The sequence below is a fragment of the Hirundo rustica genome, chromosome 6 (assembly GCF_015227805.2).
Source record: "Hirundo rustica isolate bHirRus1 chromosome 6, bHirRus1.pri.v3, whole genome shotgun sequence".
In the NCBI taxonomy this organism is placed as follows: domain Eukaryota; kingdom Metazoa; phylum Chordata; class Aves; order Passeriformes; family Hirundinidae; genus Hirundo; species Hirundo rustica.
Window position 1 is genome coordinate 63,243,449 of NC_053455.1, and position 15,041 is coordinate 63,258,489.

The 15,041-nt window shown below is 47.4% G+C and overlaps 1 protein-coding gene across 38 annotated transcripts; it reads left to right on the forward strand.

Moving 5' to 3' along the window:
* The first annotated feature begins 847 nt into the window (after positions 1 to 847).
* Positions 848 to 15,028, forward strand: LOC120753874 (protein Mis18-alpha-like). Of its 38 annotated transcripts, none has more exons than XR_009207948.1 (13): positions 848 to 986; positions 1,786 to 1,908; positions 2,712 to 3,033; positions 3,760 to 3,960; positions 4,601 to 4,930; positions 5,262 to 5,519; positions 6,065 to 6,205; positions 7,116 to 7,316; positions 7,650 to 7,885; positions 12,483 to 12,623; positions 13,533 to 13,733; positions 14,067 to 14,399; positions 14,732 to 15,028. XR_009207948.1 is itself a non-coding variant. In XM_058421052.1 (5 exons), the coding sequence occupies exons 1-5, from the start codon at positions 1,766 to 1,768 to the stop codon at positions 4,628 to 4,630; spliced, it is 609 nt and encodes a 202-aa protein (XP_058277035.1). In that variant the 5' UTR covers positions 1,565 to 1,765; the 3' UTR covers positions 4,631 to 5,238. The 38 variants fall into 38 exon arrangements, 2 of the variants coding, with proteins under 2 accessions (XP_039922583.1, XP_058277035.1); XR_009207940.1 differs by having other exon boundaries at positions 2,940 to 3,033; XR_009207952.1 differs by having other exon boundaries at positions 2,951 to 3,033.
* The last annotated feature ends 13 nt before the right edge of the window (positions 15,029 to 15,041 follow it).

Here is a 15,041-nt window from a genome sequence, read left to right on the forward strand (position 1 = left end):
TACTCCAGTGCCCTCAGAAAGAGAATTGCACAACTGGTGCCTGTGCCAATCACTCCGGGGTCCCGCAGCTCAAGGACTGCCTTGGGACTGAAAACATCTAGTGGTAAATGAGTATTAATGCATGGCAGAGATGGAAGAGCAGCCCTGAAAATGCAACCCTCGCTTCTTGCCGGACACTCACGTTATTTTCCCAGTACGTTTTAAACGGAGATGGGTGTCCCGTAACCAGGGACTGAGGGCAGAGCTCACCGGGGGCTGCGGCTCCTCCCGAGAGGCAGCTCCGGTCTCTGCTCCCTGTGACGGGGACAGGACGCAGGGAACGGCTGGAGCTGTGTCTGGAGGGGTTTATGTGGGATATCGGGGAAAGGTTCTTTCACCAGAGCGTGCTGGGCGCTTACCAGGCTCCCCAGGGCATGGGCATGGCCCCGAGGCTGCCCGAGCTCCAGGAGCGTTTGGACAGCTCTGCCAGGGAATGCACGGGGTGAGACTGTTGGGGTGTCTGTGCAGGGCCAGGAGCTCGGCTGGATGGTCCTTGTGGGTCCCTCCCAGCTCAGGAGGTTCTCCGAATTAGGTGTGACTTCATAAAACGCTTCCTATAAAAAAAGATGTTCTGCAGTTACCAGACCCTTCGTTTTGATTCCGCGACCTAAGCAGCTCCAAACGCCCCACGGCGATGGGGGCCGGGCCCCGGGAGCGGTTCCGGGGCGGTGTCCGGCGTCACTGCCGCTTCCTCGGCGGGCCATTGGAAGGCGGTGTCGGGACGCGATGGCGCTGTGCCCGGAGCCGGAGCGCTCGCTGTCGCTCCTGGAGCCGGGCGGCGGCCGGACCCAGCAGCAGCAGCAGCAGCAGCAAGCAGCAGCGAGAGCGGCGGGCGGACGCGGCCCCCGTGGCCACGGCGTTCGTGTGCGCCGGCTGCAGGCGGCCCCTGGGCAACACCTCGAGCTGGGCATTCAATGACGAGGAGAGCGGCCGCATCCTGCTGCGCAGTGAGTGCCAGCCCTGCCAGCCCCGCGGTCGCTGCCGCCAGCCTTTCCCTCTCTCCCGCTGCAGGCGCGGCCGCCGGCGTCGCCCTGGAGCCGGAGCGGAAGGTCTCCGAGCTCCCCGGAGAGTGCGGATGGTGAGGGCCGGTCCCAGCAGGACACAGCCCCGGGGGAGTCGGGGGTTCCCGGGGAAGGCGCTGAGGACGAGCCCGGTAAAGGGCCCGGAGCGCTCGTGTGCCCCCGAGAGCCGCTGGAACGCTTGTTTGGGGTGGTCTGTACAAGCCGCTTATGGCATAAGGGAGACGGATTTCTCCCAAGGACATGGAGTGATGGACAAGGGGAACGGCCTCAGGATGAAGGGAGGCAGGTTGCGATTAAATATCAGAGGGAAATCTTTCCCTGGGAGGCTGGTGAGGCCCTGGCACAGAGACGCTGTGGCTGCCTCTGGATCCATGGCCATTTGGACATTGAGGCCACGTTGGACACTGGGGCTTGGAGCAACCTGGGATAGCGGAAGGTGCCCCTGCCCGGGGTGGGGGGTGGGATGGGATGAGCTTTAAGGTCCCTTCCACAATTTAGTGATTCTGATAGTCTTGCTGAGGTCAGTCAGCCTGAGGAGCTGTTGCAAAATCAGGCTGAAAGATGAGTGCTCATAATTAATGCTGTGTAAGGCAAGAATGAATGCTTAAAAAAATTCTAATGCATGATGGTGTTTTTTTTTTTTTTTCTTTTTCTTTTAGTAAAGGGATGGGTAGAGGTGCTTCATTTTATTTTCTTCTGGATAAATGTTATTTCTTACTTACAGCATGGTAGAAACCCTATTCTGCTCTGGCTACTCAAGGACACTTGGCGGCACCTACAAGTGCACCTCAAGGCATCTTGACTACAAGAGAGATTTGTTCTGTTTCAGTATTGGCTCTGTTGGAAGGTAAACACTGAATGTTTGTGGGTCAGCCTGCCAGCTCCACTTCACTCAGCAGGCACGGCACCGAGGGTGCTCCCCTTATATCTGTGTATCCCAGAGCGGATTTCTGTATCGCTGCTGTTGGCATCGTAGTGCTCAGTGGTGAGGAACATCACCTGTGTAAGGCAAATCGTAGAAAAAAGTCCAAAACAGAACAACTGGGTCTGTCTCTTGCACAAGCCATTGCGTTCCCAGCAGGGGAGATATCAGCAGGTGCAGGGCACAGCAGGAGGGTTCCTTCCCATTTGATCCAAAGAGTCTGCAAAGGCAGGAGCAAAGGGTCGTGGCTGGGGCCTGTCAGGGGTCAGCATTATCAGCAGGAAGGAAGTGCGGCCAGAGGGGCTCAGGCAGACCTTGGGCTGGGTGTGACCTGTACTGGCCACATCTGCGCTGTCCTTGGTAGGGTGGGCAAAGGCAAATGTGGCAGCTGAGGATGTGCTGGAGACTCTCCCTCAGCTGTCCTAAAATCTGTCTAGAAAATGAAAGTGTGCTTGGCTTGACTTGGTTTGTAGCACTTCAAAGTGGTCTTCAAATATTCTTCGATAACTGTGACCTGAATTAAGGCCAGAGTTCTTTTGTGCAAGCGTCGTTCTGATAGACAGTGGTTGTTCATCTGGACTGGTTTTAATGTCTCTGGTTTTTTTTCTGAAGTTCCCATTTATTTTGCTGTATTGCCGTGGATGTTCACCCTTGTACTCTGGACAGTGGTTGGGGATTTTTCTTCATTCCACAGCTCTAATGTTTTATTTATTTATTTTTCTCCATAGCAGTCAAATTCTCCAAAGCACTCACCTGGCTGCAGAATGGCCTTTTCTCAGAGAGTCATGCTGCTTGTCCCAGGCAGCGCTGCCCTGCTCTGGGTGTCTTGGTGCAAATTTTCATTGCATCCTGTAGCCCTAGAATTCATGGCTGTCCCTCAGGGTTGTGAAGGAGCGCTGTCTTTGGATTTTTGGCTTCAGAGTGGGAAGGGCATGATCTAAGCTGTGGCATCTCAGCTATATTTTAGGAAGCCTGGAAAAGCAAGCTCTTCTTGACGAGGAACCGCTTCATCTTGAAAGTCAAGGTGTCTCGCAAGAGGTGCTGCAAAGGGTGAGATTGAACCTTCTGTCCTTCTTTGTTTTAAATCGCCTCTGTGAAACCTTGGTACGCTTCAATAGTTTCTGTAGTTTCACATTTATTGGCCCTCCAGCGCAGGCCGCAGACCGGAACGGTTTCAAACGAGCGATTCCCCTGCTAACCCCGCCCCGGGAGCAGCTGGAGCGTCCAGGCGGGACTGAGGGAGGAAACACTTGGGGGTGACACAGCTCCACACTGAGGGTACTTGGGGACAATGTGTAGCTTTGTCCTGGATTTTGGGGGGTTTTTTTTTAGCTTCCTACCAAGTTTCAATCATGGACTTGGTAAAAATAAATGGTAAGGACTGAAAGCATGAGGGGCTGTCAAGTTACACACCCCAAAGACAACTTCTTTTTTAATAGCTGTGAGACTTCTATCTTGATTTTTGGGACTCTTTTTTGGCCAAGTGTATTGTAAGAAGTCTTATTTTAAAGTAAGCTGCTTCAAGAATGAATTTATGGTACAAATACCCTCTCACGTCAGAAGGTTAAAAGGACTAACACCAACATGGCACCCCCTTAATTTTCAGCAGCAAAACTTGATCTTAACTAAATGTAAAACTAAATTTCTCTGCTGCTAATAAGTTAATAAAGGAGTTTATCAGCTTTTGCTGCCCTTTGCTGATACTCAAGGTCATGCAAAAATGGCTCTACTGTTCTGAACTAAATATGGCTATTACACCTCCGTCCTTCTCCCCAGCCTGGAAACACGTGGCTTGATCTTTGATCTTCTTTCTTTGTGTGTCTGTGGCTGTTTGAGCTGCACGGAGAAGGTGTCTGTGGCCATGGCAGCCAGGGAATGGAAAGTCTGGGAAGGAACTGCTCAGAAATCCAGAAGCAGCGGTGGATTGAGAGCTGGGGGTCCTGCTCAGTCGCACCCTCCTGGACACTCTGCGTCAAGGTAATATTCCCGTTTTCCTTCCTGACCGTGGAGGCGGTGGAGAACAGAACTCTTGGCACTGATGGAAAGGGGAACAGCAGGGAAAAAGTGCTCCTTGTGTCATCAGAGAGCAGTGGGAAGAGCCCGAGAGAAATGCCGTCTGGCTGAGGGATCCTTGCGTCCCCTCTGGAATAAATCCTCGGAGCTGCTGCTTTGCAGTCCGGTTTGGACACATTTTGCTGCCGCTTTGGTTCTGAAGAAGCGGAAATCCGTGGATTTCTGGATGATTTCCGTAGCTTCCCCTATTTTGGAGGAGCTGCAGGGTGAGGTCAGTATTCTGGGGGAGCATCCCGGGGGCTTCTCCCAGCCGAGTTTCTCCTGGAGCTGGGTGCTGGGTGTAATGCCGGATGTGTAAGCCGGCTTTGGGGCGTTGTGCAGTCCCAGCTCTAAGCCTGAGCCCGGGCCTGGCTGTGTCCCAGCACTAAAGCCGGCAGCTGGGTGTGCTTTTCCAGCCCTTCCATCACGCAGGCGATCCCAGATTCCCGGAGCTCCCCGGCGCACGGCCTGGGCTCGCTCCCGGGGAGCTGCGCTTCCGTCTGCCCGAAGCCAGGGCGTCCTGCCCGGGTTTGAAACTTTATTGCTGTTGTTTTTCCTCTTCCAGGGAGCTGGCAAAAAAGGAGAGAGCCGCTAGGAAGCAAAGAAGCCGCCCGAAGGCCTTATCCCAGCCCAGGGTTCCCACTTTTCTCTCTGACTCCTGAATAATTGCTTGAGCGTAACCAGGGAGCGTCCGTTTGATTTCCTGCCTTTTCCAATAAATCCTTGCCTTCAGCTGGAGCGCGTTCCTGGTGTCCTCCTCCTCCTCCTGCTGCATGGATTTGTAAATAAAGTTCCTGCCTTCTGTCCCACTGAATTTTGTTATTCCAGCAATTGTGGCTCGCTCGTTCCATTGAAACTTCCCCGCTCTGCCGAGAGTTTGAGATGTCAAATCCAGGTAAGACTGGAGTTTCTTTGGATTGCTACTCCCACAAAACACAGATAATTCTTGGAGAAGTGTGACGTGCCATGTTTAGTTCTCACTTCCCTTTAAAATCAGAGCAGAGGAGGCAGATTTTAAATCATCCTTCCATGAACTTCCAGCAACCTCCTGACTGTTCCAAAAGTTTTCAATGTTAGAAATTCCCGAGCTTGTTTTCCAGGCAAGCTGGGATTTGGGTGTTATTCCTTCCTTTTATTTCATGGTTTTCCTCTCTCTGATTTTAGTGAGGGGGTATTTATTGCAAATGCCGATTTTCCATCCCGGTTGGAATTTTTGTACCTCTTAGGGCACATTTGCAAGGAAATTTGCCAAAAGAGTGTCGGTTAATGGGCATTGTGGATCACCGTACCTGCAGGATGCTGTAAATTCCCAGGAAAACTTGCTGCGTGTTTAATTGCCGTCATGAATCTCTCTGTAAAGTCAAATTCACTGCATTTTTAATGCCATCAATCCCATTACAACCTCACTCCTGGCCTAATTGCTGTTCCCTGGACACAATGGGGTGGATCTTTCCTGCCTTGGCACATTTGGATGTTCATGCGAAGTGAGTTTCCCTCTAAAATAGAATTTGTTTCCAAGCAAACCTGGGAATTGTCTCAAAACCTTCTTGCCTGGGAGGCACTGGGTTTGTTTTCCCCATCCCTGCGTCGTGCAGGATCCTCCCGGAGCTGTGTTAGGCAGTGGCAGGAGAGGAGAGCTGCATTTATTTTTGTATTACTATTTATTTTATTTTTTACTTTTTTACTTTTGCAATTTTATATTCTTGAGTTTTATTTTTTCATAGAATTTTTTGTTTTGAACTTTTAAAAAGGTTTTGTATTTAATTTCTTCTCTATTTATAATTTTATTTTATTTTTACTTTTGTTATTTTCTTTACTTTTAAATGACTTTTAATTTTTAAAATATTAATTTTTATTTTCATGTTATTTTTATTTTGTGTTTTTATTTTATATCTTTTTATATAGCATTTTATTTATTTTATTTTTCTTTTTTACTTTTTAATTACTTTTATTTTGTTTTAATTCTTTTCTTTCCCCCCCATGGTTTCTTTTTTTCTCTTTTTTTTTCCTTACCCTTTCTTACCCCGAGTATGTGGCAGATTGTCTACTGGCAACAAAGAAGTTGGAAAATGACAGCCGTGGCCACCCCCCGAAGGCCTGGATATAATGGGGAGTGAGAGCAAAGCCTCTGTACTTTCTGCTCCATTGAGGAACCCGAAGGGAGAAAGCTGTAAGCGCCACGGTGCCGTTTTTTTCCTTTTTATCCCCTAACAGGTCTCATTCTACCCATGAACAGGGTTCGCAGCAGTCACTTGATGTCGGGGTGTATTTCAGAGGCAGCAATAAAAGAAAGTAGGTTTTTTATTCTGTAACTCTCCAAACCTCATTGTTTAGTGAGAAGGAAATCCAAAACAAAGCAAACAATCAAAATTAAAAAAAAAAACAACAACAAACCAAAAAAATGAAAAAAAACCCCACACAAACAACCCTCCACGCCACCCTGAAATAAAACACAGAAAGAGAAAATCTGCCAGTATTATTTTAATGAGAATGAAATCTTTACCCTTTAGAAAAGCAGGCTCATTTAATTCTAATTGATTGTGGTTCTGATATGTCAGGTTCATGAATTTCTATAGTTTAAAATATCATTTACTATATAAACAAACAGAAAATTTTAAAAATCAATACAAAAATAGGAAAGTATAATTAATAAAATAAGCAATGTAAAATACGAAAAATAATATCAGCAATATAAATAAATACAATCTCTATTATGACACGCTATGTGTATTATAATATCTATAATATACATAGGCACAGATATAAAACAGAAATGGTAATGATAAATATAAACATAATAAATACTAAAATTTAAAAGATAGCCTAGCATGAAGGCTTTTTTGGCTTGAACGTGGCGAGTGGCAGGGTTGTGGTAGTTGCGCTTGGGGGTCTTTTGGGGCATTTCTTTTAGAGGATTTTTGGGCAGGCTCTTTTATTTTTTTAATCAGCTTTTGCTGCCCTTCACTGATCGTCAAGGTCATGAAAAAATTGTTCTACTGTTCTAAGCTAAATACAGAACAGAGCTCTTTGCATTGATAGAAAGGAGAACAGCAGGGAAAAAGTGCTGCTTGTGTCCTCAGAGAGCAGTGGGAAGAGCCCGAGAGAAATGCCGGCTGGCTGAGGGATCCTTGCGTCCCCTCTGGAATAAATCCTCGGAGCTGCTGCTTTGCAGTCCGGTTTGGACACATTTTGCTGCCGCTTTGGTTCTGAGGAAGCGGAAATCCGTGGATTTCTGGATGATTTCCGTAGCTTCCCCTATTTTGGAGGGGCTGCAGGGTGAGGTCAGTATTCTGGGGGAGCATCCCGGGGGCTTCTCCCAGCCGAGTTTCTCCTGGAGCTGGGTGCTGGGTGTAATGCCGGATGTCTAAGCTGGCTTTGGGGCGTTGTGCAGTCCCAGCTCTAAGCCTGAGCCCGGGCCTGGCTGTGTCCCAGCACTAAAGCCGGCAGCTGGGTGTGCTTTTCCAGCCCTTCCATCACGCAGGCGATCCCAGATTCCCGGAGCTCCCCGGCGCACGGCCTGGGCTCGCTCCCGGGGAGCTGCGCTTCCGTCTGCCCGAAGCCAGGGCGTCCTGCCCGGGTTTGAAACTTTATTGCTGTTGTTTTTCTTCTTCCAGGGAGCTGGCAAAAAAGGAGAGAGCCGCTAGGAAGCAAAGAAGCCGCCCGAAGGCCTTATCCCAGCCCAGGGTTCCCACTTTTCTCTCTGACTCCTGAATAATTGCTTGAGCATAACCAGGGAGCGTCCGTTTGATTTCCTGCCTTTTCCAATATTGGCTCCAATATTTCCAATTGTGGCTCGCTCGTTCCATTGAAACTTCCCCGTTCTGCTGAGAGTTTGAGATGTCAAATCCAGGTAAGAATGGAGTTTCTTTGGATTGCTACTCCCACAAAACACAGATAATTCTTGGAGAAGTGTGACGTGCCATGTTTAGTTCTCACTTGCCTTTAAAATCAGAGCAGAGGAGGCAGATTTTAAATCATCCTTCCATGAACTTCCAGCACCTCCTGACTGTTCCAAAAGTTTTCCATGTTAGAAATTCCCGAGCTTGTTTTCCAGGCAAGCTGGGATTTGGGTGTTATTCCTTCCTTTTATTTCATGGTTTTCCTCTCTCTGATTTTAGTGAGGGGGTATTTATTGCAAATGCCGATTTTCCATCCCGGTTGGAATTTTTGTACCTCTTAGGGCACATTTGCAAGGAAATTTGCCAAAAGAGTGTCGGTTAATGGGCATTGTGGATCACCGTACCTGCAGGATGCTGTAAATTCCCAGGAAAACTTGCTGCGTGTTTAATTGCCGTCATGAATCTCTCTGTAAAGTCAAATTCACTGCATTTTTAATGCCGTCAATCCCATTACAACCTCACTCCTGGCCTAATTGCTGTTCCCTGGACACAATGGGGTGGCTCTTTCCTGCCTTGGCACATTTGGATGTTCATCCGAAGTGAGTTTCCCTCTAAAATAGAATTTGTTTCCAAGCAAACCTGGGAATTGTCTCAAAACCTTCTTGCCTGGGAGGCACTGGGTTTGTTTTCCCCATCCCTGCGTCGTGCAGGATCCTCCCGGAGCTGTGTTAGGCAGTGGCAGGAGAGGAGAGCTGCATTTATTTTTGTATTACTATTTATTTTATTTTTTACTTTTTTACTTTTGCAATTTTATATTCTTGAGTTTTATTTTTTCATAGAATTTTTTGGTTTGAACTTTTAAAAAGGTTTTGTATTTAATTTCCTCTCTATTTTTAATTTAGTTTTACTTTTGTTATTTTCTTTACTTTTAAATGACTTTTAATTTTTAAAATATTAATTTTTATTTTCATGTTATTTATATTTTGTGTTTTTTATTTTATATCTTTTTATATAGCATTTTATTTATTTTATTTTTCTTTTTTACTTTTTAATTACTTTTATTTTGTTTTAATTCTTTTCTTTCCCCCCCATGGTTTCTTTTTTTCTCTTTTTTTTTTTCCTTACCCTTTCTTACCCCGAGTATGTGGCAGATTGTCTACTGGCAACAAAGAAGTTGGAAAATGACAGCCGTGGCCACCCACCGAAGGCCTGGATATAATGGGGAGTGAGAGCAAAGCCTCTGTACTTTCTGCTCCATTGAGGAACCCGAAGGGAGAAAGCTGTAAGCGCCACGGTGCCGTTTTTTTCCTTTTTATCCCCTAACAGGTCTCATTCTACCCATGAACAGGGTTCGCAGCAGTCACTTGATGTCGGGGTGTATTTCAGAGGCAGCAATAAAAGAAAGTAGGTTTTTTATTCTGTAACTCTCCAAACCTCATTGTTTAGTGAGAAGGAAATCCAAAACAAAGCAAACAATCAAAATTAAAAAAAAAAACAACAACAAACCAAAAAAATGAAAAAAACCCCACACAAACAACCCTCCACGCCACCCTGAAATAAAACACAGAAAGAGAAAATCTGCCAGTATTATTTTAATGAGAATGAAATCTTTACCCTTTAGAAAAGCAGGCTCATTTAATTCTAATTGATTGTGGTTCTGATATGTCAGGTTCATGAATTTCTATAGTTTAAAATATCATTTACTATATAAACAAACAGAAAATTTTAAAAATCAATACAAAAATAGGAAAGTATAATTAATAAAATTAGCAATGTAAAATACGAAAAATAATATCAGCAATATAAAGAAATACAATCTCTACTATGACACGCTATGTGTATTATAATATCTATAATATACATAGGCACAGATATAAAACAGAAATGGTAATGATAAATATAAACATAAACATAATAAATACTAAAATTTAAAAGATAGCCTAGCATGAAGGCTTTTTTGGTTTGAACGTGGCGAGTGGCAGGGTTGTGGCAGTTGCGCTTGGGGGTCTTTTGGGGCATTTCTTTGAGAGGATTTTTGGGCGGGGATTTTTGGGCCCGTTCTTTTTTGCCTCCGTTCTCTGCCCGTGCCCGAGGCCGGGCTGAGCTTCGGGGCCGTGCTGCCACCGTGTGGACAGAGAGCGGTACTGCAGCTCCCCCCGTGCCCGTCCCCGCCGCGCGTGGGAGCGCCGGGCTGTGAGCTCGGGGCAGTGCTGTGGACACAGAGCGGTCCTGGGAAGTTCTGAGGGGATTTTGGACTTCCGGGGGGGACATCTGAAGGAAGTTTAGGACTTCTGGGGGACTTGTTGTAGGTCCAAACCTCTCCCTTTTCCCTTTCAGGTCTGGTTCTGTCTGCTGTTGTCATCGTGGCCAAAAAAGAAGGGAGCCGAGGGCGCCAGGACTCACCTCCCCCCCCCAACCCCAAATAAAACCCCTCCAAAAACTACCAACAAACGAACTTGACTTTTGTCCCGTCCCGTGTCGCCCTCCCCACATTCGGATTTCTGGGGTCTCCCAGCGCCCTTATTGGGGCTCCCCCCTCAGGGCTCCCTGCGCTGCCACCTTCCCACGAGGTCGGCGAGGATAGGATGCCCCCCGGACGTGCGGGAGCAGCGGGGCTCAGTTGGGAAATCATGACAGGAAGCACCTGCAGCTGCACGGGTCCGGTCCCCCACCCGCCATCTCTATGACTTCCGCGTGGCGAAGGGGAGTCCCGGTACTCCGAAAATTGGAATAACTGTATGATTCCGATCGGGCGGGGGGCGTTTCCGGTCCTCTACTCCTTGTCTCTATGATTTCCGGTGCTCCTCTTTGCTATCTCGATGATTCCGAGAGGGCGGGGGCGCTTTCGGTCCGCCACCCCGTATCTCTATGGTTTTTCTGCATGGCGGAGCAGCCTTCAGGGGCCCCTCTTTGCTATCTCGATGATTCCGAGAGGGCGGGGGCGCTTTCGGTCCGCCACCCTTTATCTCTATGGTTTCTCTGCGTGGCGGAGCGGCCTTCAGGGGCCCCTCTTTGCTATCTCGATGATTCTCAGAGGGCGGGGGCGATTTCTGGTCCGCCAGGCCGTATCTCTATGGTTTTTCTGCGTGGCGGAGCGGCCTTCAGGGGCCCCTCTTTGCTATCTCGGTGGTTCCGAGAGGGCGGGGGCGCTTTCGGTCCGCCAGGCCATATCTCTATGGTTTTTCTGCGTGGCGGAGCGGCCTTCAGGGGCCCCTCTTTGCTATCTCGATGATTCTCAGAGGGCGGGGGCGCTTTCGGTCCGCCAGGCCATATCTCTATGGTTTTTCTGCGTGGCGGAGCGGCCTTCAGGGGCCCCTCTTTGCTATCTCGGTGGTTCCGAGAGGGCGGGGGCGCTTTCGGTCCGCCAGGCCATATCTCTATGGTTTTTCTGCGTGGCGGAGCGGCCTTCAGCGGCCCCTCTTTGCTATCTCGGTGGTTCCGCGAGGGCGGGGGCGATTTCTGGTCCGCCACCCCTTATCTCTATGGGTTTCCACGTGGCTGAGGGGCGTTTCCGGTGCTCCTCGCCCCCTAAAACCCCCGCATTCCTACCTGGCTCCCTTCAATTCCCCTTGGGGCCCCCCCCCCAAATTTCCTCTGCCATGTTTTCCCCCGTCTCCGATTTTTAGCGAACCCCGAATTCCCCCCGGGGCCCCGCGGTCCCTTCCCTGATTTCGGCGCCTCCCGAGGCCCGTGGCTCGGGGGGGCGGTCGCGACTGGGGCTCGGAGGCTGACCCCCCCCCGGGTTTGGGGGCGCTGCCCCGCGGTGCCGGGGGGGCCCCTGCAGCCGCCGGAGGAGGAAGAGACCCAGAGGTGAATTTGCGGGGGACATCTCGGGGCTCGGGGCCGGATTTGGGGGTTAAGAGGAAAAATGTGAGGCTTTGGGGGTGGAAATGTGGGGCTTTAGGAGGGAATTGGGAGAGTCCCGGGGAGCACTTGGGGGTTCCCGAGGGGATTTTGGGGAATCGAGGGGGAGTTGGGGGGGGAATTTTGGAGCTTGAAGAGGGGAATTTGGGGCTTGAGTGGAAATTTTTGGGCATATGAGGGGGGTTGGGGGGATTGCCAAGGTGGGCTTTGGGGGACTAAGAATGGAAATTTGGGGTTTCAGGCGGGGGGAGGTTTCCAGGGGAGGTTCGGGGGATTTGCCGAACATTTGATGGTTCTGGGGTGGTGTTTTGGGGTGTTTTCCTCCGAGCTGCATTTTTTTTTATATTATTATTTATTTTACTTTTTGACTTTAGCAATTTTTAAAATTCTCTTTTCTTTTATTGAGTTTTATTTATTCATGTAATTTTTTTCTTTGTATTTTTAAAATGTTTTCTCTTTTATTTCTTCAAGCTTTATAATTTGATTTTATTTATTTATGATTTTTACTTTTGTTGTTACTATTTTTTTCTTTTTAATTCCTTTTAATTTTTAAAATATTTAATTTTTATTTTCGTTTTTAATTTATTTTTATTTTGGTTTTTTAATTTTTATTTCATATATATATATTTTCTTTTTAATTACTTATATTTTATTTTAAAATGTTTTATTTTATTTCTTTTTTATTATTATTATTCATGTTTTCTTTTTTTCTTTTTCTTTTTCCTTACCCTTTCTTACCCCGAGTATGTGGCAGATTGTCTGCTGGCAACAAAGAAGTTGGAAAATGACAGCCGTGGCCACCCACCGAAGGCCTGGATATAATGGGGAGTGAGAGCAAAGCCTCTGTACTTTCTGCTCCATTGAGGAACCCGAAGGGAGAAAGCTGTAAGCGCCACGGTGCCGTTTTTTTCCTTTTTATCCCCTAACAGGTCTCATTCTACCCACGAACAGGGTTCGCAGCAGTCACTTGATGTCGGGGTGTATTTCAGAGGCAGCAATAAAAGAAAGGAGATTTTTTATTCTGTAACTCTCCAAACCTCATTGTTTAGTGAGAAAGAAATCCAAAACAAAGCAAACAACCAAAATTTAAAAAAAACCCCCAAACCTAAAAAACCCCCACACAAACAACCCTCCACGCCACCCTGAAATAAAGCACAGAAAGAGAAAATCTGCCAGTATTATTTTAATGAGAATGAAATCTTTACCCCTTAGAAAAGCAGGCTCATTTAATTCTAATTGACTGTGGTTCTGATGTTTTAGGTGAATGAATGCGTATAGTTTAAAATATCGTCTACCATATTAACAAACAGAAAATTTTAAAAATCAATACAAAAATAGGAAAGTATAATTAATAAAAAGAGCAATGTAAAATATGAAAAATAATATCAGCAATATAAAGAAATACAATCTCTACTATGACACGCTATGTGTATTATAATATCTATAATATACATAGGTACGGATATAAAACAGAAATGGTAATGATAAATATAAACATAATAAATACTAAAATTTAAAAGATAGCCTAGCATGAAGGCTTTTTTGGCTTGAATGTGGCGAGTGGCAGGGTTGTGGCAGTTGCGCTTTGGGGGTCTTTTGGGGCATTTCTTTTAGAGGATTTTTGGGCGGGGATTTTTGGGCAGACTTTTTTTTTTTAACCAGCTTTTGCTGCCCTTCACTGATCGTCAAGGTCATGAAAAAATTGTTCTACTGTTCTAAGCTAAATACAGAACAGAGCTCTTTGCATTGATAGAAAGGAGAACAGCAGGGAAAAAGTGCTGCTTGTGTCCTCAGAGAGCAGTGGGAAGAGCCCGAGAGAAATGCCGGCTGGCTGAGGGATCCTTGCGTCCCCTCTGGAATAAATCCTCGGAGCTGCTGCTTTGCAGTCCGGTTTGGACACATTTTGCTGCCGCTTTGGTTCTGAGGAAGCGGAAATCCGTGGATTGCTGGATGATTTCCGTAGCTTCCCCTATTTTGGAGGAGCTGCAGGGTGAGGTCAGTATTCTGAGGGAGCATCCCGGGGGCTTCTCCCAGCCGAGTTTCTCCTGGAGCTGGGTGCTGGGTGTAACGCCGGATGTGTAAGCTGGCTTTGGGGCGTTGTGCAGTCCCAGCTCTAAGCCTGAGCCCGGGCCTGGCTGTGTCCCAGCACTAAAGCCGGCAGCTGGGTGTGCTTTTCCAGCCCTTCCATCACGCAGGCGATCCCAGATTCCCGGAGCTCCCCGGCGCACGGCCTGGGCTCGCTCCCGGGGAGCTGCGCTTCCGTCTGCCCGAAGCCAGGGCGTCCTGCCCGGGTTTGAAACTTTATTGCTGTTGTTTTTCCTCTTCCAGGGAGCTGGCAAAAAAGGAGAGAGCCGCTAGGAAGCAAAGAAGCCGCCCGAAGGCCTTATCCCAGCCCAGGGATAAGGCTTTTCTCTCTGACTCCTGAATAATTGCTTGAGCATAACCAGGGAGCGTCCGTTTGATTTCCTGCCTTTTCCAATAAATCCTTGCCTTCAGCTGGAGCGCGTTCCTGGTGTCCTCCTCCTCCTCCTGCTGCTGCATGGATTTTTAAATAAAGTTCCTGCCTTCTGTCCCGCTGAATTTTGTTATTCCAGCAATTGTGGCTCGCTCGTTCCATTGAAACTTCCCCGCTCTGCCGAGAGTTTGAGATGTCAAATCCAGGTAAGACTGGAGTTTCTTTGGATTGCTACTCCCACAAAACACAGATAATTCTTGGAGAAGTGTAACGTGCCATGTTTAGTTCTCACTTCCCTTTAAAATCAGAGCAGAGGAGGCAGATTTTAAATCATCCTTCCATGAACTTCCAGCAGCCTCCTGACTGTTCCAAAAGTTTTTAATGTTAGAAATTCCCGAGCTTGTTTTCCAGGCAAGCTGGGATTTGGGTGTTATTCCTTCCTTTTATTTCATGGTTTTCCTCTCTCTGATTTTAGTGAGGGGGGTATTTATTGCAAATGCCGATTTTCCATCCCGGTTGGAATTTTTGTACCTCTTAGGGCACATTTGCAAGGAAGTTTGCCAAAAGAGTGTCGGTTAATGGGCATTGTGGATCACCGTACCTGCAGGATGCTGTAAATTCCCAGGAAAACTTGCTGCGTGTTTGACTGCCGTCATGAATCTCTCAGTAAAGTCAAATTCAGTGCATTTTTAATGCCGTCCATCCCATTACAACCTCACTCCTGGCCTAATTGCTGTTCCCTGGACACAATGGGGTGGATCTTTCCTGCCTTGGCACATTTGGATGTTCATCCGAAGTGAGTTTCCCTCTAAAATAGAATTTGTTTCCAAGCAAACCTGGGAATTGTC